Source organism: Nuphar pumila, chromosome 14, assembly GCF_984573655.1.
Source record: "Nuphar pumila chromosome 14, dmNupPumi1.hap1.1, whole genome shotgun sequence".
Lineage (NCBI taxonomy): Eukaryota > Viridiplantae > Streptophyta > Magnoliopsida > Nymphaeales > Nymphaeaceae > Nuphar > Nuphar pumila.
In genome coordinates, this window is record NC_143262.1 from 6,747,908 (window position 1) to 6,775,425 (window position 27,518).

Sequence of the window (27,518 nt, forward strand, 5' to 3'; positions counted from 1 at the left end):
TAGGGAATGTTACCCTTGCTTACATCGATCCCTTTCCTAAATTCCTTCAAGACAAGAGTCCAACTATTCCAACACCCAAACCATCCTGCCACCAGCTGGAAACCATCTAAATCCCAAGGCCTATTGCACATGTTGCATTTTCTTTCAAGCATGTGGCCCATAAACACTCTTCATGAAGGAGATTTCATAATGAATCATCTTAGTCACAAACTGATATATGAAAATATCATGATAGCTCTGTCATGTATACATGTATAATGGACCACTTTTGTATACACAGCATGTAGAAAAGTCTATTGGTGATGCCCGAAACAGGTGGAATTGGTGTCATTTTGAAGAGTGTCACTCCCTCTACCATTTGGTACCAGAAATTGAGTGAATTTTAACCCATCTTTGAGCTAACAAATCCATCCCATCTGTCAATGCCACTGGGGGTGCTAGATTGTTGGGAAGTCAGTGGGCTGCACCAATAATGATGGCTGGCATGATCCAACTGGTTTTTTGCCAATCCAAATCTGATAATGCTACAAAATGCCCGATTGCATCATGTCAATGGTACAGTCGAGCACACACACACACACACACACAGGAACATTAGTGTCAACAGTTTTTTTGGTTAATTGTTGTTTCATAGGAATGTCAGCAAAGTTTCAACAAAAAGAAAATGTAAGAAAACAGAAAAGTGAGAAAACTATTATGTACGTAATTCCATGTATTATCCACTGGTTTTATCTTGGCAAGACAATTCCTCTGATATTTTTCCTTTTGTATAATTGTCAAGAAAAATCTCAGCAAAAAAAGGGAATTTTTATATTAGAGCAATCATGAAAGCTAGTTTTTATTAGTGGTTCTTCACAACCATATTAAAAATGGAAAACTTTCAAAAACAGACCTAAAGTTTCGGCAATAATCAACACACCTAAGTTTTTGATGTTGTTAAAGACCACCTAAATTTACGCTCCGTTAATTAAAAATGCACTTCCGCCAATCTATCTTGGGTTATCATTAACCCAAGTTGAGTTAATAGGTTAAAGTTATTAATTTATCCTCAAAGCACTATTTTTTGTTTATTGTAGCACACATTTAACGGCAACTCTGAAGAAGCAAATCTTGGTTTTTTTAATTAACCGTGACAAAGATTAAGGCCTCGTTTGTTTCATGGAACTTTCATAGGAAAGTGCTGAGTTGGAAATCCTGATGTAATCCTTTCCCACCATGAATGAAACAAACATCAAATCATCATGGTGGAAAAGTGCCATGTTGGCACAAATGGGCCCTAGTTTTTCCCATTACCTATCACTTTTTATATGTAAATCCTTTCATACCTCCCCCTATGAAAGCTTTTACATGGGAAGGCTGAGCTAGCATGATTTTTTAGAAATCCATGTCCATTCCCATGTAAACTCCTTCCTTTAACGAGCCCTAAGTGTGCTTTTAACTATATTGAAAACTCAGATGTGTTTTTTATTATCACTCAAACAATGTGTCTTTTTAAAAAAATTCCCTTAAAAAAAGGGAATATATCTACAGGATAGAGAAAGACTGTTTAGAACTTTAAAATTTAAATGAAAATTATAAAAACTATCAGGTTATTTTGCAAGATCTCAGATACTTTTACAATATTTTCATGATATCTGAATATGAGGATAACATTTTAGGAAATTTGCACACACACACACACACATATATATAGCATCTCCTCTGTGCTCTTTGTCAGGTTTATCCTTTCCATTTTCGATCTGTCGCCTCTAATACAAATGGCCTGTGCCACAAGACACAATATGGTGGGTGATACAGCCATTGATAACAGGCCCTGGCTGAAAGGGCTGGGCATCAAGTTCCAATCTTGTCAACTGACGAGATACCGTCGTCCCAACATTCCTACCTTCAGATTTGCACCAGTTTAACAACATATATACGCACATGCATGTGCACACACATAAGAATATGACATGAGATCTTACCAGAATATGAAACAAATAAGAAATTAGAGTTATTTAGAGATGCATGACTTCACCTATATACACGATCCTCTAGTAGACGAAACCCTGTTCTACAGTTCTCCATATTGCTCTGAGTTTGGCACGAACAGAACTTAAGTCCAAGAAGCATTGCTGTGAAAAATGTACCAGCTGCAGCAGGATGCTTTGAAAAATGCAACGGTGACTTCATTGTCCCTTGCAACATGCGACCAAGAAGCAGAAGTTGCTCAATACTCTCATGCCTGATAACCTTGAAGACATAAGACAATATGATAACTGTTACAAGACAAATAAAAGGGATAAATGTATATACATACACACATATATTTGTTTGTATGAACTGTATCTATGTATGAATGTATGTGTGCATATGTAGGAGTGTATATAGACACACGCAAAGAAAGAGAGAGAGAGAGTTGCAGAAGAAAGGTAAACTAGTGCACCACTGACAGATATAGGAATACAATGATTCACAGTATATAATACATGTGAAAAAACTATAAAACCAAATAATAGATAAAAAGAATTAAAAAAAAAATTATGATAGCTTTCAATAAGCACAAATACACAAAAGTGCAGGTACATGTGTGGAGTGCATGCACCGTGTCCATCTTTTCTCTACCAAAATTTCAACTACCAAGTGACCATTAAAGAGATCCGATTCATAGGAGCAAGCAGTTATAAAAATTCAAGTTGCTTGACTTGAACCAACAGAGGTACACTTTAATCCTTCTTGGTTCAAATTGATCCAACTTTAAAGAAGAAGATTCTCTAGAAATAGCCTTTCACTTAATTTCAAGAAGAAACAATTAGTGGAAATAGCTACACTGAAAGGTCATAGTCAGTTGCCAACCTCAAATCGATCAATAAGAAAACCAAGCCATAATACATGAGCAGCTATTCCTTCAACAGGATCCCGACCAGGTTGAGGTTCAGGCTCCCCTGGTGAAAGCTGAGGCCTCAGTTTAGCAGCAGGACCAGCGTTTCTTGTCTCAAATGCAAATAACCCTCGTTTTGTATCTATTGTCCATAACCATGCATCTACAAGCTCCGCAAGGAGGAGAGATCCCAACTGAGGTGCAGATGAAGCCAGCCATGTCCAGATGAAGACTCCTGTCTCCATTGCCTCTGGTGTTAAAATGTAAGATGGGCACCAACAAAGAAGGCGCAACAGCTGAGAGAATCCTTCAGAATTCAGTTTCATATCTGTCTCCTGAATAAAACTCATGCAAGCACAATCAAATTCTCATAAGTAGTTGTAGACAATGAATACATGACAAAGGATAGCATCATAATGACAAAGATATGTAGCTGGAAGTCACAATCTGACACCTACAAGATTCGAAAGAAGCAAAGCAGTAGCTCGGTAACAAGTCTCACGGAATGATGTTTTATCAAAGGCTCCACCTTTCTCAGCAATACCAACAAATTGCTGAAGGAGACCCACATACTTCGCCAGAATAATCTCATTAAAGGAATCTTTCTCAGGTTGCAATTGCTCATTAGAGAAACTTGCGTTTAAGCCTTGAAAGCCCAGATCCAGACCAAAAGGCTTTGGTGACGCTATGCTTTGTTGAAACCCACCAATGCTGCTATAGAATGCCCTCATACCACTAATTTCCCTAGTATAGTTACATTTGACATTGGCGCTGGCTATGCCTGTGGAAAGCACCTCTAGATTGATTGCTTCTGTCAAATTCAAGATAGCCCCAGAAGCTGCAGCTGCTGCAGCAATAACTGCAGGAATATTTGCAGTCCGAATGCCAGTCCAGCAGTCAGATTTCCCACTTCCAAGCCGTATTTCAGATAGAAGAGATACAACATCGCTCGCTTGAAATGTCCTCTGCCATGCATTCAGCTTGCAGAACTTTTCCTGAATAAAAGGCTGCAAGGGAAATGACAGTGGATCAAGAAATAAAAAATGCATGCTACCAAGGCAAACTTATTCTCAAACAGCACATACTACCAATCAAAAGGAATATGCATGTGTGTGCATGCGCACATGTGCATGTGTTGTTAGGCCAGAAGGGTATTTTAATCATTTTATGGACACAGAGGCCATTTTTGTAATCTGATCAGTGGTCGCCCATATGGATACAGAAGTAACTATTATATTCAATGTGTTGTTTAGCCTTATTGTTCAAAGGGGTACATATATATTAAATGAATAATTATTGATATATCATGTACTGTTTAGCCACTTGGAACATAGGGTCTTTAACTGGTAAGTTGGTAGAGTTAGTAGATGTTATGTGTAGGAGAAAGATTGATATTTTATGTCTTCAAGAGACCAAATGGGTAGGTGAGAAAGCTAAAGTGATAGAACCTTGGGGATATAAGATTTGGTATACAGGAATAAATAGGAATAGGAATGGAGTAGGGATTGTTATGAGTCGTCAGTTTATAGATAATGTAGTTGAGGTCCGTAGGAAGGGTGATAGAATTTTACTTATTAAATTAGTATTAGGTACGGATATTATTAATATTATTAGTGTTTATGCACCTCAAGTAGGTTTAGATGATTCCATTAAGCATCAATTTTGGGAAGATTTAGATGGAGTAGTACAAGAGACATCTTATGGAGAAAAGCTTTTCATCGGCGGTGACCTTAATGGACATGTAGGCATTAGTAGGGATGGATTTGAGAATATCCATGGAGGCTATGGTATAGGAGAAAGAAATGAAAGTGGAGAAAGGATTTTAGATTTTTGTTTGTCCTATGATATGATCTTAGCAAACACTTGGTTTAGGAAGAGGGAGTCTCACCTAGTAACATTTAAAAGTGGGGTTAATACGAGTCAGATAGATTTTTTCCTACTTAGAAAGAGAGATAGGGGTTGTTGCATCGATTGTAAGGTTATACCAGGAGAAAGTGTAGCTACACAACATAGAGTCTTAATTTTAGATCTTAGAATTAGACAATGCCGCAAAAGGGATAGACATAGGATAGATCCTAAAATTAAGTGGTGGGCACTGAAAGGAGCTAAACAAGGAATGTTTGTAGAGCAGGTAGTTAAGGAAGTTGATTGGTGTCTCGAGGAGGATTCAGAATCAATGTGGAATAAGATAGCGGGTGGTATGAGAAAAGTAGCTAAGGAGGCATTGGGTGAGTCTAAAGGCGGTGCACCACTAGGTAAGGATACATCATGGTGGAACGAGGATGTCAAATTAGCTATTAAGGTTAAAAGAGAGTGTTATAGAAATCTAAGTAAGAGTCGTGATAATGAGAATTTGGAGAAGTATATGATAGCAAAGAAGGAAGCTAAAAAAAGTTGTTCGAAACGCGAGGGCTAAGGTATATAAGGAGGTTTATGACAAGTTGGATACCAAAGAAGGCGAGAAGGATATTTATAGGCTTGCAAAGATGAGAGATAGGAAATCGAAGGATTTGGGTATGGTTAGATGTATCAAAGATGAAACGCAAAGGGTTTTAGTCAAAGATGAGGAGATTAAGGAGAGATGGAAAGATTATTTTGATAAGCTATTTAATGATAGTCATGCTCAAGATCTTGGAGACTTCTCCATTCCTTTTCATGAGATAAATCGTGACTTCATGCGCAAGATTCAAAAGAAAGAAATTGCAGAGGCTTTGAAGAAAATAAAATCAAGAAGGGCAGTTGGCCCAGATGGTATACCTATCGAGGCTTGGAAATGCTTGGGAGAGAAAGGTTTAGAATGGTTGACAAATCTTTTTAACTTGATTTGGCGAACAAATAAGATGCCTAATGAGTGGAGGAAGAGTACTTTGGTGCCTTTATATAAGAATAAGGGTGATATACAAGATTGCACAAACTATCGTGGTATAAAACTCATGAGTCATACTATGAAACTTTGGGAGAGGGTGATTGAGTCTAGGTTGAGGAAGGTTGTCATGATATCGGAGAATCAATTTGGTTTTATGCCTGGAAGATCAACTATGGAAGCTATACATCTTCTTAGACAACTTATTGAAAGATACAGAGAGAGGAACAAAGATTTGCATATGGTTTTTATTGATTTAGAGAAGGCATACGATAGAGTACCTAGGGACGTTCTCTGGTGGACAATGATGAAGAAAGGTGTTTCTCTCAAGTACATTAGTATAATTAAAGATATGTATGAAGGAGTAGTAACCAATGTCCGCACTTGTGGAGGGGTGACAACCAATTTCCCGATAACGGTTGGGTTACATCAAGGATCTGCTTTAAGCCCTTTCCTATTTGCAATAGTGATGGATGAGCTTACGAGATCAATTCAAGAAAATGTACCGTGGTGTATGTTGTTTGCTGATGATATTGTTTTGATTGATGAGTCTAGAGCTGGGGTTAATGCTAAGTTAGAATTATGGAGACAGACATTGGAAGCTAGAGGTTTTAAGTTGAGTAAGAGTAAGACTGAATATATGGAATGTCGGTTTAGTAAGCAACGAAGTAGTGATGGGAGTGTAGTGAAGCTTGGTGAGCAAGATATACCGGTGAATGATTATTTCAAATATTTGGGATCCATCATTCAAAAGTATGGAGAAATTGATGGAGATGTAAATCATAGGATAAAGGTTGGGTGGATGAAATGGAAAAGTGCTACTGGAGTGTTGTGCGATCGTAGAATGCCATTGCGGTTGAAGGGAAAGTTTTATAGGACGACTATTAGACCCGCTTTACTTTATGGTACGGAATGTTGGGCTGCCAAGAGACATCATATTCAAAAAATGAGTGTAGCTGAGATGCGGATGCTTAGATGGATGTGTGGAAATACAATAAAAGATAAGATTCGGAACGAAGAGATACGTAAGAAGGTAGGTGTTGCACCCATTGAAAATAAGATGCGAGAGAATCGTTTACGGTGGTTTGGACATATTCGGCGAAGGCCTAATGATGCTCCAGTTAGAAGGTTGGAGAAATGGGAAAATATATTAGTTAAAAGAGGTCGGGGTAGGCCTAGGAAGACTTGGATGGAGATGATAGGAAAGGATATGAATGCTTTGAACCTCACCGAGGACATGGCGTTGGATAGAAATGATTGGAGGAAAAGGATTCATGTGGAAGACCCAAAATGAATTTCTTTTTTGGTTCATATCGCTGACCCCAATTGTTTTGGGATGAAGGCGTAGTTGTTGTTGTTGTTGTATATCATGTACTGTTTCATTCTTTTCTAGTTTTAGTGTTTTACCCTTTTAGAGTATAAATAAAATACCAGTATACTACAGGTGCTTGACCTTCACCTGTGATTGAACAAGGAGACACGAGTAGCCTTTCTTCTTCCTCCAACTTTTGACATCAGATTTTATATGTATATGTGTGTACTTTTGTATGTTTGTCCATATAGTTCAGGAACATCACTATAGAAAAAGAATGAATTAATATCCCAGACCATTGTTAAGCACAATAAACGCTGTCAAAACATTGAGATCATAATCACTATTGTCTGGAAAACCATGGCAATCAATGACCAATCAAAATACTAAAAGAATAGAATACACAAAAAATGTGTACTAATTCAAAAAAAATCAGAAAATTGTCTACACACACATGCACGCATGTGTGCACAGAGCAAATCCAAAAGAATGGAATTCCTTTAGAAACTTTCAAAAATATCAATGTGGTTATAACAAGAACATTTGAAACATAGAAAAAGAAGCTTCTCTAAAACTTTAAAAAACAAGTTAGTATGACAAGGAGAAATTTTTCAACATAGAAGAAGAGGAAAAGGGCATTAATGAAAATTTTGAAATAGTGCAAACTGTAGAAATATGAAAAGATCAAAAATTATTTTCAAGCACCACCCACATCAGAAGATTCAAAACCAAAAACAGTTGTTTCAATAGTGAAGGCATTAGCAGTTCACCTAGCAGCATAGGTAAAGACACAAGTTTCTTTGCTGTAAAGAGGTTTTATTTAATTTAGAAGAACATTTAAAACACCAATCACCATTGGCATTTTCATGTTGATTTGAAATAGGCAGTATCAACATTTAAAGATGACTTTTTTATATATTTCTTTGTGTGTGTGTGTATGTGGTGGAGGATACCATACCAACTGCAAAAATAAGAGGAACTGACCATTCCACTGCTCAATGATTAAGGTCAACAAAGACTTACCTGTTAAAATGTAATCTGTAATATATATATATATATATATATATATATATATATATATTATTTAATATTATTATATTTTCTTTTATTATTTTCTTTTTTTTATTTTTCTTTATTTTCTTTTTTAGCATCTAGTTCAATAGAAACTAGATATTTGATCCAGTCAAGTTCCTGTTGGAACTTGACTGTGCAAATAGTTGTTGGACTGTAGTCCAACAGCTATAATAAATGCTGTTGGACTACAGTCCAACAGCTATAATAATAAATGTTGTTGGACTGTAGTCCAACAGCTATATTAAGAGACGTTGGAATCCAACGTCTCTTTTGGAGAGCTCAAAATGAGCTCTCCTCTCTCCCACTTTTTTGTATATATAGGGGTGAACCCCTTCAATGTATACTACTATGCTTCTTAAGCATTTTGTTCATGAATAAAGTATTATTTATTTTTCAAGTGTTCTTCCTTTTATACCCTTTCAAGGGTCATGCTTGTAGTGTCTCCAATAGACACTTGTTTGTGAGTTATTTGTGCATTTGTTGAAGACCACCATTTCATTACATGGTATCAGAGCTACGAAATCCTTAGATCTTGAAGTGCTTCCGCCTCGATTTCCGTGCCACATTTACAAAAGGTGTTTCATCACCTTGTTCTTGGCTCAAGAAGATTTGTTTGAAGAAAGGCGAACTTGTGCTACAAAAAAAAATTGGTTTTGTATCCTCTCTTATTCTTTTGTCTACTCTTTTTCTTTTCTTTTTATTTTTCTCTCTCTCTCCTCCTATTTATTCCTCTCTTACCCTTGTAAAAGATGGATGACAATGATAAGATCACCATCATTCCTATGAAGCTAAATGATACTAACTATGTAATGTGGGCTTCGATTATGAAGCACCACATTTGGGGAAAAGGTTTATGGGGTATAGTGGATGGTTCCGATTTGGAACCTAAACTATCTCTTACCAAGAAAGAGGGTGATAAAGAGGTTCCTCTAACGGAAGAAGAGAAGAGTAAGGCGTTAGCCACTTATGAAAAGAAATGGAAAGAATGGAGGATAGGGCATGCAAAAATTATGTCATGGCTCTTCCTCATTAAAGAATACAACTCCAATAGAAAAGCTTGTTAACTTAACTCCAGATTATTCTAGATTAAGAGTCTTTGGATGCAAATGTTTTATTTTCACCAACAGAAATGACAAACTCTCTCCTCGTGCAATCCCATGTGCCTTTTTAGGATATGCTGATAATCAAAAAGGCTACAGGTGTTTCGATTTTCAAAATGACAAATTATATGTGTCAAGAAATGTATCTTTTTTGGAAAAAGAAAGCTTCTTTGAATTTGAAAAATCCAAGGATGTCACTGAATACTCGTTTTTAATTGATCCAATTTCAAAATCACATGAATGCAATGTTGGATGTGACCTTGACAATGATCAAAGTCCTATTGCTGTTGAAAATGATGATAATGAAGAGCAAATCCATATGGATGTTAGTCTACAATATTCAAGACGTAGAGAGCAAAATCTTCCATGTGCATTACAAAAATACTCTGAAGTCTCACCTAGAAGAACGTCTAGAATCTCTAAACCTCCAGAAAAATTTGTGTCTTATGAATCTTTTTCACCCACGTATAGGGCCGCCATTACATTAATACAATCATATGTTGAACCATCATCATATTCTCAAGCAAAAAATCATATAGAATGGATAGAAGCCATGAAAATAGAATTGGATGCACTAGAAAAGGCCAATACTTGGACGATACAAGATATTCCTCCGGGTAAGAAACCTATAGGTTGTAGGTGGGTATACAAAGTCAAAACCAAAAGTGATGGGACCCTGGAAAGATATAAGGCCCGTTTAGTAGCAAAAGGATATGCGCAAGAGTATGGCATCGATTATGAAGAAACATTTGCTCCTGTGGCCCGTATGACCACTGTTAGAACTTTAATAGCCTTGGCCTCCATTAGAACATGGCCTATCTTTCAATTAGATGTCAAAAATGCTTTCCTGAATGGGAATCTCGTTGAAGAAGTATACATGGAAGCCCCACCTGGTATTAGTATCCCTAAGGGTAAAGCTCTTCGTCTAGAAAAAGCTCTTTATGGTCTTAAACAGGCTCCAAAAGCCTGATATGACCGATTTAGTCATGTTATGCTTGATATTGGTTTTCAACCTTGTTTAACTGACACTGATTTGTTTGTTAAGAAATCTGATGCAGGCATCATTATTCTTCTTCTCTATGTGGACGATATGATCATCACTGGAGGCGACAAACAGGGAGTTGCAAATATCAAATCTCTTTTTAAAACTCACTTTGAAATGACTGACTTAGGTTTATTAAGATATTTTTTAGGCATTGAAGTTGCTTATTCCCCTCGGGGGTATTTGATATCTCAATCTAAATTTGCTCTTGATATCGTTTCCAGGTCTGGAATTACAGATGATAAGAAAGTAGACACTCCAGAAGTTGTCAATGTTAAAATGAAAATTGATGATGGAGAACTTCTTGATGATCCTACTCCTTATAGACAGCTTGTTGGAGCTCTTTCTTATCTTTCCATTACTAGGCCAGATATAACTCATGCAGTTCATACAGTCAGTCAGTTTCAGCATGCTCCCACCTCCGTGCACATGGGAGCGATTTTGCGTATTATTAAATACTTAAAATCCTCTCTTTCACGAGGACTCTTCTTGTCTGTTTCATCTTTATTAAATTTAATTGCATATACTGATGCTGACTGGGGAGGTGATCCCAATAATAGACACTCAACTACTGGTTTTTGTGTGTTCCTAGGTGAAACCTTAATTTCGTGGAGGTGCAAGAAGCAGCAGAAAGTCTCTTTTTCCTCCACCGAAGCTGAATACAGAGTCATGGCAACTACCATTATGGAGGTTGTTTGGCTCAGACGATTGCTAGCGGATATGGGAGCTAAAGCAACGCAAGCTTCAAAGATGTGATGTGACAACAAAAGTGCGATCTACATTGCAAGCAACCGGACATTCCATGAGCGCACTAAACACATTAAGATGAACTGTCACTATGTCAGAGAGGAATACTTACATGGAACCATTGATCTGCCATATGTTACATCAGAATATCAATTAGCAGACTTCTTCACCAAGCCTCTCGCTACTCCCAGATTTCACTTCCTCTTAGACAAACTTTCGCTCATTGTACCGTAAGTTTGAGGGGGGGTGTTAAAATGTAATCTGTAATATATATATATATATATATATATATATATATATATATATATTATTTAATATTATTATATTTTCTTTTATTATTTTCTTTTTTTTATTTTTTTATTTTTCTTTATTTTCTTTTTTAGCATCTAGTTCAATAGAAACTAGATATTTGATCCAGTCAAGTTCCTGTGCAAATAGCTGTTGGACTATAGTCCAACAGCTATAATAAATGTTGTTGGACTATAGTCCAACAGATATAATAATAAATGTTGTTGGACTGTAGTCCAACAGCTATATTAAGAAACGTTGGAATCCAACGTCTCTTTTGGAGAGCTCAAAATGAGCTCTACTCTCTCCCACTTTTTTGTATATATAGGGGTAAACCCCTTCAATGTATACTACTATGCTTCTTAAGCATTTTGTTCATGAATAAAGTATTATTTATTTTTCAAGTGTTCTTCCTTTTATACCCTTTCAAGGGTCATGCTTGTAGTGTCTCCAATAGACACTTGTTTGTGAGTTATTTGTGCATTTGTTGAAGATCACCATTTCATTACATTACCTATGTTTTAAAAACGACATTGAGCGTCATAAATTTATGGATAATGTAATTCTTACTAAATTAACAGCACTTTAAGTATTTAATGTGAACCCCCAAACCATTAATCAACAAGCGACGATAATTCAAAATTTTTAACAAGCATGACATAAACAACATCAACAACTGACTTTTCCACTATGTCAACCCGACCCTGGGTGTGGTCAACGCACCCAGGGTCATTTTGGTCCATTTTTTGGAAATTTAAAAAAAAACTGGGCTACAGAATTTAAAAAAAATCTTGGGGGGGGGGGGGGGGCTGCCCCCCTATAACTCCCCGCCAGGGGTGGCTCCCCCTGGACCGCTGACTGTGCTGGGGGAACGGCCCCCCTCCCCCTGTAAGGAAAAAAACCCTGAATCAGGCTTCACAACTCATCACCTGTCCCCTAATGGGCACAACTTTGACCGAGTCTTTTATATATATATATATAGCCGAGTCCCCGTGTCCAAAATTTTTGAAATTGTGCCGCACCCGCACCAGCACCCATGTGACATAGCTTTTCCACAAATGGACGGGCCGCCTGTATCTAATCTCCAGTTTGGAAATGAGTTGGAGTTGACATTGTTCATTATTGGAAAACAAGCATGCAATTGCAAAAAAAAAAATTAGGCCCAACCCCTTGCTAGAACTATTCTTACTATTTGTTAGCTTTAGATTTTCAAGGTAAAGCAGTGAAGCTGAACAAAGCCAAACCAACACACCTTGACTCATGAACACCAGTACACAATAAAGGCGGAATCTAAGGTAAAAAAACAACAATGCTGCAAGCAAATAAGTATGAAAATAACCTGTAGAAGACCCTGAGTTGTGCATGGGGCATATGAAAGAGCACTGGTGACCCATTCCCTAACTACTCGATGGTGAACAGAACGAATTGTTGCCACGGAGGCTGGATCATTAACAAGACTAGGAGGTACATTATTATCAACTGAAAAGAGCAGTGAATCAACACATGATGAATTCCATAATACCTGCATGAAAACACAACCATTTGCCCAACATAGAAGGTGGCAATTTGGAACCAATAGGACAAAGGTCACAACCTAAAATAAATAAATAAATAAATAAGAAGTAGAAGTACAACCTGTGGAAATCTGTCTTTCAGCTGGGTGAGTAAAGTAACAGAAATATCACGGACATGTTCCTCCCTCAAGGTCATACTTTTTATAAGAAAGCATGCATGAGCACAAAGCACAGCCTCCCTTCTATCAGCTTCACTGCCGGCTGCAGATATTCTTTCCTCCTAGAAGTCAGATAAAGGTTGATTCAAAATGTCAATAATATCATCATCATCATCATCATCTACAGTCAACTATGTGTCTAGTGTAGCAGAATGTTTGTCATTTGACAATGATTCACAAAGTCAGACCCAAATATTTCCTAGCGCCACAGGCATCCTTTAACATAAGAGAACAATGCTCACAGAAAATACAATCTTATGTACCATCATATTTTTACATTTTAAACACATGCCACATGGGCAACAAGTCAAGCTGCATGGGCATCATAGCTAACTATCTTAAAATCAAGCTTAATTTCTTGTCTCAAATATTTACTTGTAGCATACTATATCTCAATTGACTGACATAATTTTTCTATACTTGTACATTCTCATAACAATGGTGCTTTTCCGAAATCAAACTTTGTTGTCCAGCATCTTGGACTAACCATCCATTAGAAGGTGTTGTTAAAAGATCAGCATGCTCAAAGACCCTTTTAAAGAGGAAAAAGAGGACCTTCTACTACTATTCCCATTGGTATGGGACTAAAAATTATTGCAATCAAAATGCTAGAGTAAATAACGTCACAAGATTAAAGGCATATGTGTTTTTCAGTGTCACTATCGAAACCAATCTTGAGCATAAAGCAAAAAAATGCCTGGGCACATTTAACCTGTGCAAGCTATTCCCAATATGTGTTCACTACTTCACATGGTAATGACTGTTAAAGCAAAAAAGATCATGCAAAAACAAAAAAAAATATTAAATAGATCAGTCTAACAAAAGGTACACAAATCCAAGAGGAAAATTTTAAATAAAATTGTGAGAAAGCAGTCCTAGGATTTGTTTGGTTTACCAACAAGAGGCGTCACATGAGGATCCCAACCCCGCCACCCCTCTCCCTTTTCCCTTTTTTCAGATAGTAACAAAGCATCTTGATTGTTGAAAAATCATTGAAAATTTAAGTGATTTATTCAGAGGCACAGCATCAGGGAAAAGGACAGAGAAACTAGAGATGAACCACGGGCCAAGAACATTAAGGTAGTTAAGTGGAACTTTGGGAGGTCTTCAAAAGACATGAGAAGCTCATGGGAGATATTGACAACTTTTACTATGTGTTTCCATATATCCATCAAATGCACTACTGCACAAGCTGATAACAATCCCTGCAAAGATGCAGGCAAATGAGCTAAACATGCATCCCAAGTTAAACAACAAAGAGAAAGATGAGGAAAGAAGAGAGGAAATAGAACATTGACAGAAATGCATGTGTACACTTTAGAGAGAGAGAGAGAGATGTGCCCTTTTAAACTGACTGTAAGTGTATTCACAAGACCTACGAAGTATTAAACATACACACACATAAATGAAAAATAAAACCGCAATGCAGCTACGATGAAGTAATATAGAAAACAATGTCAAACTCAAACATACAATGGGAAAAAGTAACCCCGGTCACTACACGGTGATGAAATCATAATCTATTCAACTTTTTGTAGAAAAGACGATGCAAAGACCTTGTTTTCATCTTTATGAATTCATTTTCATGTGTTCAGTTGAGGTGTAAGCTGATCATAAAGCTATAATGCCATCACATTGTAAAAGCACTGAATAAGTGGAGCCTATTTATCCAAAGTCTTGGGCGCCAGTCAATTCAATGATGCCAAGAAGCCTGCTTAGGGAAGGCAGCTAAAATAGAAAGGCAAACACACCCATAGATGACACAAACCTTGAGGTGAATAAATCAACTGCAAATGAAACATGACCAAGTCCAGGGGAAAGGAACAGAAACATGCCTGTAGCTTCTCAAGTTTTTTATTGAAACCCAAAAATATTATTGTTTGTTCTTTTTGAAATAGGATAAAACAATGCAAAGAAGATTTTAGTTTAAGGTTGTGCTTTTCTGCTCCCTAGGTCACTCAACAAGTCCAAACAAACTGCAGATCTATGACTCTGCCCAACAGAAATCTGTGCTGCTTCTTACCAATTGATTCATTGGTTAACAATTCTATCATTCATTAGTTCAGTAGAACCAGGAATATGATGACAAAATAATTGGGTGAACCAAAGACAATACATCTGTTTCTTTATTGATCTGACTCTTTTGTTGATGAAATCAGAGGCTGAAGCTTATGATAATTGATAACTTCATTTTTTATTAGCATGTCCTCAAAAAAAAATTTGATGCTGACTATGAATCCTGGACACCCAATCAATCAACAAAAGAATCTTCTTATAAAGTGCATATGGTACCCACACTAAATACTTACAAATGCAAAACATAAAAAGGAAAAGGATTCATATCCAGTTTTAAATATACTCCAATTCCATTAATAAAGTGGCCCAAAAACTCACACCAGAAACCAAATAAAATCAATTAGAAATTGGGATAGAATTAATTAGTAAATGAGCTATGACAAGCACATCCAGAGTGCATAAGTAAAGAGTGCCAAGGTGTAGCACATCTTGGAAATCAAGGGGTGGGGTGGGGTGTGAGGGATGGGGATTTGTGGTGGATGAAATACAGCATCTCACTATCGCTTATGACAAGAGAACCATACTGTTATTGTGAATCCATCACAAAATGACATCATCTTGACGCTAGAACCTAAATAATGCTAGTAAGTGTCCTCAGAAATAACTGCATCTGTGGAACTGCTATTTATGAAGCCATGCATGAAAATTTAGAGAGCATGATACAGCAACAAAGAATCACAAACTATTCCAGGCGAAAAGATATCTGAATTCATCATATGGGAGATTGAAAAATCAGCAATTTGAAATTTTTAAATAATTCAAATAAAATGCAAGGAATTTAACATCAGAATTCCAGATGTCTTTTCAACGAAATGGCAAGAGCCGGTTATGTAATAGCTAGATAACATTTATTATAGAAGTACCAGCCAAGTGCATGCTGTTTCAAAAGCTCCATGGACAATGGCTGTCAAACACTGCAAAACGGCCGGCTTTAAATTTGGAGTCTCGAGGTACTCAAATACACAACTGAAGGCACTCCTAGAACTTGACGATCCAGGGCTACCATTAACCATGCCACCATCGCAACTGAAGCGTATTATTTCCAAGAAAGTCACCGCAAGGAGGTATGTTGCCTTGACACCTGATAAACGAATGTCAAATTAGCAAAATTATCAACCCTTACAAGCTAGATACAATAGAAAAAAATAGAAATCAGAAACTAATAAACCCCATTAATTTAAGAAAGCATGTGAACATATGCACAGGCTAAAAAACAATACAGAAAGGTACAACTAGTATTAAGCATAAAGAAAAACAAAATAAGAAATAGCTTCATATATTAAAAATTAAGCAAGTCTCAATGAGACTTGTGGAACATTTTATATGCATCTTCAAGGAAAGGTCCATCATGAACCTGAAATCGTAGCCATGGCAGCTATCTCAATTCGACCACCAAGGGCTGCAGACAAAGCAGCCCTCTGAGCCACAGCGGCTTTCTCATTGTCACTACCTCGACGACTACCAGGATTGTGAAGTGCATTGAGTTCCAGCTCATCTTCAAGCCATTTCACAGAACTAACAACCTGCACAAATGCATGGAAACATAAATACAAAACGAGAAACACTGACAAGACAAGCATGCAGTTTCATGATTACAACAACTAAAATCTGGAAACTATTCAAAAGGATGATCATCGCTCCAAATTATGAGTAAACTTTGTTTCCTAAACAATTCTATTTGTGACTTGTATTATTAACGAAACTACGCATCACTGTCCACTTGCAGACTGCTTGATACAAAATTACAAACAGGGAAGGCTAACCAGATGGCTGAAGCAGGCAATGTAGGGGTACAAAAACATCGAATACGGGCCGGATCATGCCAGATCTGAATCCAAATCTGAAACACAAACAGTATATCCAAACTTGGGTCCAGATCCAATGAGGTAAGGTTGAATCCAGAATCCAAATATATATGGTAATATTCATCCAGTAAAAAAATGCAATCATATTGGATTTTGACGCAAATCTGAAATAGATCCAACCTAACATACTGATACGAATTCGATCTGAATCAAAAAAATAATTTGATTTGGCGAATCCAAATCCAACCCCAATGCACATTCAGATCTTATTTTAAGAATCCAAATGCAGAAATAACTTGTCAAATTAGATCAGATATCCAACTATCTCCAATGTATTTTCACCCCTAAGGCAAGGCCTGAGTAAGAACATGTTCCAGACAAATTCAGGGGTGATGATCTGGGTTAAGAGCCAGTGACAACTTCCATCTACTAAAAATGCTGAGACTATCGTATTTCATATACGGGACTCGGGCAACCAAGCATGACCTAGTGTGGCCACCAGATGAGAACCACAACACTTTCCAGGTGAGGTAAAAGCAAGGTCCGATCACCTAATTTGTCAGATCCACTTAGCCTGATTTAGGCCAGCTTACCTGATTGACACCCGCTAGACATTTTTTTGTGAATGCACAACACAAATTAAAAGGCTTATGGCTCCACATACTAAGACCAAAAGACAAGCATGTCCCGCTGCATCTTTACAGAAACAGAACCTAATACTTCCCTTGACAGTCATGCCACAAAGATATTATATTCAGTGCCATACATACACCACTTTATTTTGTTGACCAGAGCAATATATATCATATGCCACACCCATATTCCTTGTCTATCATTGACAATTGCTTCTGGTCCAGCCAAAGCAATGACACATACGTGAACAACTTTTAACAGCTTTCAGTTAGTAAATGAAAAATAAGTTGAGAAGCATGATCTGAGGTAAGTGAAACGCCTCAAAGTTCAGCTTACCAGTGGTGGTGTTCCTTGAGCAATACGCTGAACAGACGCAGACCATTGACCATTCCACATGTAAGGTCCTGCAACAGCTTGAAGAGCAAGGACACTCATGCTCGCCAAACTAGTCAATGTAGTGGATACAGGCTTTGCTTGAACTGAATTCTTCTGAATAGGAGGAGCCAAACCAAACAATACAATATAGAACCACAAATTGCGAAACAATTTCAATAATGAAGGTTCTACATCTTGAGTAGGATCAAAATCAGAACATATTTCTGCAACAGCAGGAAGTATAGGTCCCAACAAATCACCCCCGCTCCTGGAATGATTGAAGACCCGCTATTAAAACAGGAACATAATGTGTTCCAGAGCAAAAAAATGTAGTGAAAAAGATGGATAGAAGTCCAACTATGATAAGATAGAATTGCATCCACATACTACTGAAATGCCACCATGTATGCACAGATAACACTAAAACCAACTGAGCTAAATAATAAGCCAAACTAGCGACAAACATTTCTCATATGATATGCAGTGGACTTACTTTCCGCTTTTTGGTTCTGCAGCCAACCCAACATCAGAGCACAAAACTAATAGGCACTTTCGGTAGTCTGACCTTAATTTAGCATTTGTAAGCCCACTAGCTATCAAAAGAAAACCTGCAGGGAGTGTCTAAAATAGAATCAACTTGATTAGCATGACACTTTTCAAGCATAAAGGACCCCAGCAAGTTATAAAGATCACATTACTAAATTATATATAACCAGGGTCTCAGATTGCAATACAGACCTCTTCTCGTTCTTTAGTGGCTTCTGGAGGCAATGGTTTGCTTTCTGCAGAATTGACAGCAGAAAGTTTATCTAGATAGCTCCTTGTCATCAACACTACAGTCTCCCGGTAGGACTTCTCAAATCCCAAACTCGCCATCCGAGATACTGCGTCTAACAACTGTAAAAATAGTCACATGGAATCACAAGAACAGATAAATGTATCCATAAGTCTCCAGGAACATAATACAAGACGATGCACCAATTAAAGGAATGCTGTAAAACTACATGTACATGGTCAGGAAACAATTTTTCATACTCGTAAGCGCAATACACTAGGAGCTGAAGCATCACCCTCTTGCAAACTCTCAATAAATAGAGGAAGTATCATATCTACAACTTCGCACTTATTAACAGAGATGCTCAAATTAGCCAGAAAGCGGATGACATTACGCTGCACAACAGAGAAAGCCTGCTTATCTTTCTCGTCCTGTAAATTGAAAAGCATGCACAAAAAGCCTTTTCAGTCTATAGATAAGAAAATGAAACTCTGCTAGAAAAAGATATAGACTAGAGAAAATGATATCAAGCTATGTAAGTATATCTGCAAGTAGAATAACCAAAGCGCAAACAGTATTTTAGAACAGGCACATCAGAATTTTTTTGGGCAATATCATCAATCTATCAGAACAGAACAAGGATTGATCATTGATAGGTAGTAGCTTTTAGTTCTAAAGAATAATCTGCAAAAGTGACACCACGATATCAAAATGGACCAAAATACACATTATGAGCAATATAATTTGAAATTTCCTATAATACATTTACACAACACAGAGAAAAACGCATACATGAATGCATAAATATATGCATATATACAAAGTTAGATGGTCATATAAAAAAATACGACATTCAATGCAGAAAAAGGTCAATATAGCCTTTATCTTTTGCAGAAATAAGCATAAACTAGGCTTTAGAGGCCAAAAATATCTTTTTGAGGATAAAATTTGTGATTAGCTCATTTTCACAATTCAAGTAAAAATTTTCAGTTATCTTGAGGGACCAATTGCATGCACCCATTTTATCCATAAAAAACAGATAGGATGGAAAATGTATTTTGCTCTATAAAGCAATATTCCAACTATAGTCACCAATATCATTCTTGGAAAGGTTTTCTTGAGAGTTTTTACAAAAAATTGTTTTCCTCAGGAAAATATTGGAAGTTTTAAAACTTTAAAAATATAAAGAATAATAAAAAGATAAGAAATAATAGGTTGTATAGTATCTTTGTTGTAAAAATATAAAGAAACAATTAGAAAAGTTTTTAAATTGGATAAAATATATAAAAATTTTGTTTTTTGAAAATATTGAGAATATCACAAGAAAATCTTGAAAAAATGTCACGCTATTTTGAAAATCTCAAGAAAATATCAGGTGACCTATGTCATATAGGTGCAGGTGTGGATGTGGGTGCCGGTGCAAATGCAGCGATGCGGCACTTTCAAAAAACTTGGGTTTGGGTGCGGATATATATATATATATATATATATATATATATATATATATATATAATCTTGGACAGACCTGGGTCTGTATACCTGACTGATTCAAACCTGGGTTTACTTTTGATGCAGAGCAGGATCGACCCAGATCCACACAGCCTAACCCAGGCAGGGAACCGGACCTGCACGATGGGATCGAGGATCGGACCCACATCGTGGATCCAACCCAGATCACGGTACCAAGACACAGGGATGATGTACCCCTGCGTACCTACTCCAGACGAGCATAGGTCCAGACGTCACAGATCCAGCAGCAGCATGAAGCCGATGTGGATCATGACTCGAGTCCACGACTAGACCCGAGACCCGGGTCCACTAGCAGTCTTTAAAAACCTTCTTCTAGGGTTGCGTTGGGCAGAGAATCTTGAACATTGCAGCAGCCTTCTTCTATTTTTTTCTGTCAACAGTTTTCCTTTTGGCTTTTAGTCCTTTCTATTGTTTGTCTTTATTTTGTTTATGTTCATCCTATTGTCGATTGAGATTCATATTGGAATAAAAGCAAGTGCCATTGTTTTCGGTAGACATTCTTCTTATTTTCTGCACATCGCACAACCGTGTGAGTCGTGCCATCGTCTTCCGCAACCAAGTGCATCGAAGTTGATTCCCTCGCTGCATGCCCTCCTCCTTCATCAACGGCATGGCGCAAGAAGCAAGGAACGATCCTACAAGTGGGAAAGAGCGAGAGGAAACCGGCAACGAGGACCCGATGATGCGGATGATTGATACGGTGACAAAGATCAAGGAAAATATGCTACGCGTAAGCAAGGACGTAGCCGGCATGTCGAAACGTATGGATGGGATCAAAGGTCGGCTCGTCGCCCTTGAGTCCTCGGTGGAGCAACGCGCGACGTCAATGCAAAGAACGGGAGCGGAGCTAGATGACGGCACAACTAATTGTGTGAATACAATACGTGCGGAAACAATCCAGTCGACGCACTCTCAGTCTGTCTGTGTCACCGTCTCGCAACCGGTACCCCCTCTCCATCCAAGTTCGGTAGAGGCTGTGACTCACACAACTGGTACCCTCCAACTGAACCAAGAGATCACGACAGGACACCCCCACGTCGCGGGTGCGTTACCGCCCTGGCCTAGAGCCACGAGGGCTGTGTCGCAGTCTGGACTGGGTCTGCAGGACCCCAGCCTCACGCTGGGTCCAGCCGCAGGCCTAGGTTCGTGGCCTCGAGCCACGGTGGCTGCATCGCAGGCCTAACCGGCTCTGCAGGACCCAGCATCACGTTGGGTCTTGCCGCAAGCCTGGGTTCGTCAACCCGACCCGAGAAGGACCCCTCTTTCCCACTTGAGCCTGTGCGTGGAGGCCCAGTGGCACATACCCGCGAGCGAGAGCAGGGGGACCCCTGTGGATGGGTCCGAACCCAAGAGGGTCCGGACCGAACTTTGTGAGAGCTGGACCCAGACCCGGATCTCGAGGACCATCCTTTGGGTCCCAGGGAGCGGGTCCGAGTCTCGAAGCCCCATACCTGACTTGCCAAATTGGGTTCGCGGTTCACCCTGAATCAGACCCAACCCACTACTTTTGAGCCCTAAAACAGATTCAATACTGATCTAAACCTATATCGGACCCAGAAGGAGCTCCAGTTTGAATTTGAGCTGGGTCAAAACCAGACCCATCTTGTTATGGATCAAGGATCGAGTTCAAACCAGGCCTTCTCACACCACAACTCGATCCATGATCCTACCTATCCCATTCTGGGTCCGCCGAATAGCTTAGGTCGTGACCCGATCCAGATCCAATAGGGTGAATCATCCCAGTATTACACCAACCAAACCCAATACCCGTACCAGACCCAATCCGTTAACCCATCCCCGATCCAGAACACAGTACCATACCTGACCCACTACCTCTACCTTAACCCAACCCATAACCCAAACCCATATTATCCCGTTCCTACCCACCTAGAGCCCGAGACCCGACCGACCCGACCACCTTTAGTAGGACCTCCTGTCATACCGGTGCCACAACGCCGACCACAAATGGTTCCCACCCACGGGCAAGCCCGACCAAGGCAATTTCCAAGAGCCGCCATGCAAATTCAAGGACCGGCGCGACCTGAGCGCCGACCACACATCATGGGAGTTCGTCAGCACCAGCCTCCAGGCGAGCAGTACCGTGAAGATGGTGATGAAGCAGTGTTGGATGATGACGCCTTCTAGAACGAGTATCCTGCAGAAATGACAGAGACTCGTCAGCAAAGAGCACCAAAACACCCATCCACCTACGGGGTGAAGCTAGACCTTCTGGAGTTCGCAGGACGATTCGATATAAAGCAGTTCTTCGACTGAGCCTATGTCGTACAGTTTCTTTTTGACTACCACACTATAGCTGAGCACCGTCGTATCTCTCTAGCGTCCACCCGATTGAGAGGCTTATCGTAGACATGGTGGGTTGAGCTGCAGAGGTCGAGGGAGCGGCAGGGACTAGAGCACATACAAACATGGGAGGAGATGCAGAGGTTGATGCAGTCCAAGTTTGTGCCGTCAGACCATGCCGAGAGAGCCTACAAGAAGTATCTGACCCTACGTCAAGGCACCCGTACTATGGCGGAGTACACTGCTGAGTTTCATCGTGTATTCATACGAGTGCAGATCGAGGAGACCGCCTGCCAACAGGTCACGAGGTATATTTTTGGTCTTCGTCCTGGTATTTCTGATGATTTCAGTCGTGTCAGAGTCGAGTCATTAGATCAGGTAAGCAGTTATGCCATGAATGTGGAAGAAAAGTTGAAAAGGAGGCAAGAATATAGAGTATCCCGCAGTGACCAGTCCAGTCGACCCAAGTCTAGTTTTCCAACCAAGGGGGCGAGCTCTCCTAGGAAGGAAGACTCAAAGTCCACCCCTAGAGTAGACTGACCAGTCCGTACCCGCATACCATACCAGATCCAAAGCCAAGCCTAGTGAGTCTACCATCCGTTGCTTTAGGTGTCAAGAGTTAGGAAATGTCGCGTTCAAGTGCCCCACAGCAAGCAAGAATGCCCATTTCATTGAGGGTATTGTTGAGTCAGTGTCTGATAGTGAGACTGAGGGTGAGTCGTTGGGTGAAGGAGATGATGAGAGGGGGGTCGTAGAGTTTGACGGCAACGTTGAAAAATTGTTGTCTATTCGTCATGTTTTGACCGCACCCCGAGAGTCGACCCCCGCAAAATGGTTGCAGAATAACATTTTTAGAACCTGGTGCAACTGTGAGGGGCATGCATGTGATGTTATAATTGAAATTGGGGCGTGTGAGAATATGGTGTCCGAGAGTGTCGTGTCCACCCTGAACTTGAAAACTGAGAAATTGTCCCAACCATACAAGATGGCATGGTTCAAAAGAGGAAACGAGGTTTCCATCACCTAGCGTTGTCTAGTTCGGTTCTCCATGGGGGAGCATTACCACGATGAGGTGTGGTGTGATGTAGCCCCTATGAGTGTGTGTCATATTCTTTTAAGACGTCCCTGGCAGTTTGGTCGCAAGACCATTCACGATGGTCATAGAAACACGTACCCATTTATTTTTAAGGGTCATAAAATAATCCTTCTCCCTATCAAGGATACCGGTTTTCCCACTGTGGATAAGCCTGAGCGAATTCTCCGGCTCGCGGACCTATCTTACCGGACTTTCTTGAGCCATTGTCGGAAGGATGGTTATTGTTATGCCCCGGTGGCTAAGTCGTCTATGAGTACGTCGTTGCTAGTTCCCGCGGACATCACGCCCCTTATTGAGGAGTTTCGCGACATTATGCCAAACGACCTTCCTGATGGTCTACCTTCGATGAGGGTGGTGCAGCATGCCATTGATTTTGTCTCAGGGTCGAGTCTCCCTCACCTTCCCGCGTATCGCATGAACCCATCCGAGCATGCCGAGTTGTTGAGGCAGGTTTGGGAGTTACAAAAGGGTTTTATTCGTGAGAGTGTGAGCCCTTGCGCACTACCCGCCCTGCTCACTACTAAGAAAGATGAGTTCATGCGCATGTGTGTTGACAGTAGAGCGATAAATCGCATCACTGTCAAATATTGTTTTTTCATTCCTCGTTTGGATGATATGTTTGATATGTTGGTCGGTGCCTCTATTTTCTCTAAAATTGATTTAAAAAGTAGGTACTACCAAATCCGTATCTAAGAAGAGATGAGTGAAAAAACGCATTTAATACACATGATGGATTGTATGAGTGGTTAGTCATGCCCTTTGGGTTATCAAATGCCCTAAGTACCTTCATGAACATGATGACCCAAGTATTACGTCTTTGTATAGGAAAGTTTGTCGTTGTCTATTTTGATGACATTTTGATTTATAGCCCGTCTTTGTCTGATCATTTGAATCATTTGTGTCAGGTCTTAGAGATTTTAAGGAGGGAAAAGTTGTATGTCAATGCCAAAAAGTGTGAGTTTATGATGTCAAGTGTTGTGTTTTTGGGTTTTATTGTATCGTCTGATGGAGTTAAGGCGGATCTCGCCAAAGTCCGTGCGATTGTAGAATGTCCTACCCCAAAGATTATAGGAGAGATTTGTAGTTTCCACGGGTTAGCCACTTTCTATCGTCGTTTTGTGAGAAACTTCAGCACCCTCATGGCCCCTATCACGAAGTGCCTAAAGGGTACTAGTTTCCACTGGACGTCTGCTGCAGGAAAGGCCTTCACGCTCATCAAAGAGAAAATGACTAGTGCCCCTGTCTTAGGCCTTCCTGATTTTAGCACAGTTTTTTAGGTTGAGTGTGATGCCTCTAAAGTGGGAAGTGATGCAGTCTTGAGTCGGAACCGCAGGCCCATTGCTTTCTTTAGTGAAAAGCTGACTCAGGTCAGGTGACAGTACTCCACTTATGATGTTGAGTTCTATGTCGTTGTACAAGCCCTTCGTTATTGGAGGCATTATCTCATTTATAAAGAGTCTGTCTTGTACACAGATCATGAGGCGTTGAAGTATTTGAATAGTCAAAAAAAGTTGAGTGCTAGACATGCCAAGTGGGTCAGCTTCTTGCAAGAGTACACCTTCACTATTCGTCATCAGTCTGGTACTCTGAACAAGGTAGCTGACGCACTTAACAGGAAGAATAGCCTTTTGATGACTATGTATGTGCAGGTCATTCGGTTCGAGCAATGCAAGGAGTTATACCCGACGGACCCTGATTTCCAACAGGTCTAGGAAGGGTGCCTCTCCCCTGATAGCACAGCTGACCCACGGTTCAGCATACATAACGGTTACCTCTTTCGAGGTAATAAGTTATGTGTACTTGCGTTCTCTCTTAGACTTCAATTGATTTCTGAGTTACATAAAGGGGGGACTAGCTGGGCATTTTGGACATGATAAGACGTTCGCTATGTTAGATGAACGCTACTTTTGGCCCAAAATGCACAAAGATGTTGTCAAGTTTGTTCAAAGTTGTCGAGTATGTCAAGTGTCCAAGGGTCGACATCAGAATAGTGGTCTGTATACTCCGTTGTCCATCCCTGAACGACCTTGGGAACATGTGTCCATGGATTTTATTATGGGTCTTCCCAGAACCTCGCGTCGTTTTGATTCCATCTTAGTTGTGGTTGATCGATTTTTCAAGATGGCTATTTTTGTCCCATATAAGAGAACCACAGATGCCTCGTTAGTAGCCTCGTACTACTTCAAGGATGTGGCCCGCTTTCATGGTCTGCCCCACACGATCACCTCAGATCGTGACACGCGCTTTATGAGCCATTTTTGAAAATCGTTACGGGCCTTATTGAAAACCAAGCTCCAGTTCTGCAATGCATACCACCCACAAACTGATGGCCAAGTCGAAGTCGTGAACCGCACCCTAGGGAACTTGCTAAGGAGTCTAGTTGGGGAGAATGTCAAAACATGTGACCTAATCTTGCCGCAAGCCGATTTCGCCTATAACAGTTCCATTAATCGGTTCACGGGCAAGTCTCCTTTTCAAGTGGTTTATGGTCGATCACCCACCCATGTAGTAGATCTAGCACATGTATCCAGTCTCCCAGACCCAGCTCCAGACGCATTTGATGTCGTTGAGTACATGCGCGATATCCAAAGACAGGTCTGAGCCAAACTTGTTGAAAGCTACGAAGCCTACAAAGCTTTCGCAGACCAAGGTCGTCGAGATGTTCAGTTTCAAGTCGGTCAGTTAGTATGGGTTTACCTGCGTCCTGAGCGTTTTTCAGTGGGTACTTATGGAAAGTTGACTCCTAAGAAATATGGCCCTTTCAAGATTCTTCGGCGATTGGGTCTGAATGCTTACCTCCTTGAATTGCCCGAAGATTGGCATATTTCGCATGTCTTCAATGTGTCGGATCTATATGCGTACTATGAAGACAACAAGTCGTCAGTGTCGACTTCTTCCCAACCAGGGGAGAATGATGCAGAGCAAGATCGACCCAGATCCACACAGCCTGACCCAGGCAAGGGACTGAACCTGCACGATGGGATCGATGATCGAACCCACGTCGTGGATCCGACCCAGATCACGGTACCAAGACGTAGGGATGATATACCCCTGCGTACCTACTCCAGACGAGCACAAATCCGGACGTCACAGATCCAGCAGCAGCATGAAGACGGTGCAGGTCATGACTCGGGTCCACGACTAGACCCGAGACCCGAGTCCACTAGCAGTCTTTAAAACCCCTCTTCTAGGGTTGCGTGGGGCAGAGAATCTTAAACATTGCAGCAGCCTTCTTCTATTTTTTTTTGTTTATGTTCGTCCTATTGTTGATTGAGATTCATATTGGAATAAAAGAAAGTGCCATTGTTTTCGGTGGACATTCTTCTTATTTTTTGTACATCGCACGACCGTGAGAGTCGTGCCATCGTCTTCCGCAACCAAGTGCATCGAAGCTGATTCCCTCGCTGCATCAACTTTGACCCAAGTCTGAATCAAGTCAAAGCAAACCCAACAGACCCAGGTTCAATTCAGACCTAGGTTTGCTTTGACACAAGACTGAGTCTAACTTGGGTCAGAATAGGTTCAGGTCCTATTCAGATCGGGGTTGCTTTGACCCAAGTCTGAATCAGACTTGGACTAAACAGATCCAGGTCAATCAGATCTGGATCAGACTCGAACTTGGATCAGACTTGAGTCTGACCCAGTTAACATGGCTGCTTGCTTGCGCCAGGTGTTGTAAAACTGTAAAAAAATAAAAAGGGAAAAGAGGAGAACGAGAGTGACAAAGAGGCATGGATGCAATAAAAAAGGAGATGGAGGAGGAGGGACGGAAAAAGAGGAGAGGCAGGAGAGGAGGAAGAAATGGAGGAGGAGGCAGAACAAGAGGAGAGCAAGAAAGAGAAGAAATAGAGGAGGTTGAGCAAGAGAGAGAGGTACATACCTGAACGGTGGGGTCGTGGGGTCGTTAAA

At 40.0% G+C, this 27,518-nt stretch overlaps 1 protein-coding gene across 1 annotated transcript in view; it reads right to left on the reverse strand.

Annotated features, from left to right (window-relative positions):
- The window catches only part of LOC149816203 (phosphatidylinositol 4-kinase alpha 1-like), a 61,156-nt gene that overhangs the window by 19,057 nt on the left and 14,581 nt on the right, over positions 1–27,518 (reverse strand). The window contains exons 4-14 of the mRNA XM_089987783.1: positions 18,943–19,113; positions 18,646–18,804; positions 18,401–18,528; positions 17,869–18,175; positions 16,449–16,617; positions 15,958–16,175; positions 12,922–13,080; positions 12,626–12,808; positions 3,319–3,867; positions 2,836–3,195; positions 2,018–2,232 (exon numbers count right to left, since the gene is read on the reverse strand). Coding sequence (XP_089843909.1) covers positions 2,018–2,232; positions 2,836–3,195; positions 3,319–3,867; positions 12,626–12,808; positions 12,922–13,080; positions 15,958–16,175; positions 16,449–16,617; positions 17,869–18,175; positions 18,401–18,528; positions 18,646–18,804; positions 18,943–19,113 — 2,618 coding nt within the window. The remainder of the gene's footprint in view (positions 1–2,017; positions 2,233–2,835; positions 3,196–3,318; positions 3,868–12,625; positions 12,809–12,921; positions 13,081–15,957; positions 16,176–16,448; positions 16,618–17,868; positions 18,176–18,400; positions 18,529–18,645; positions 18,805–18,942; positions 19,114–27,518) is intronic.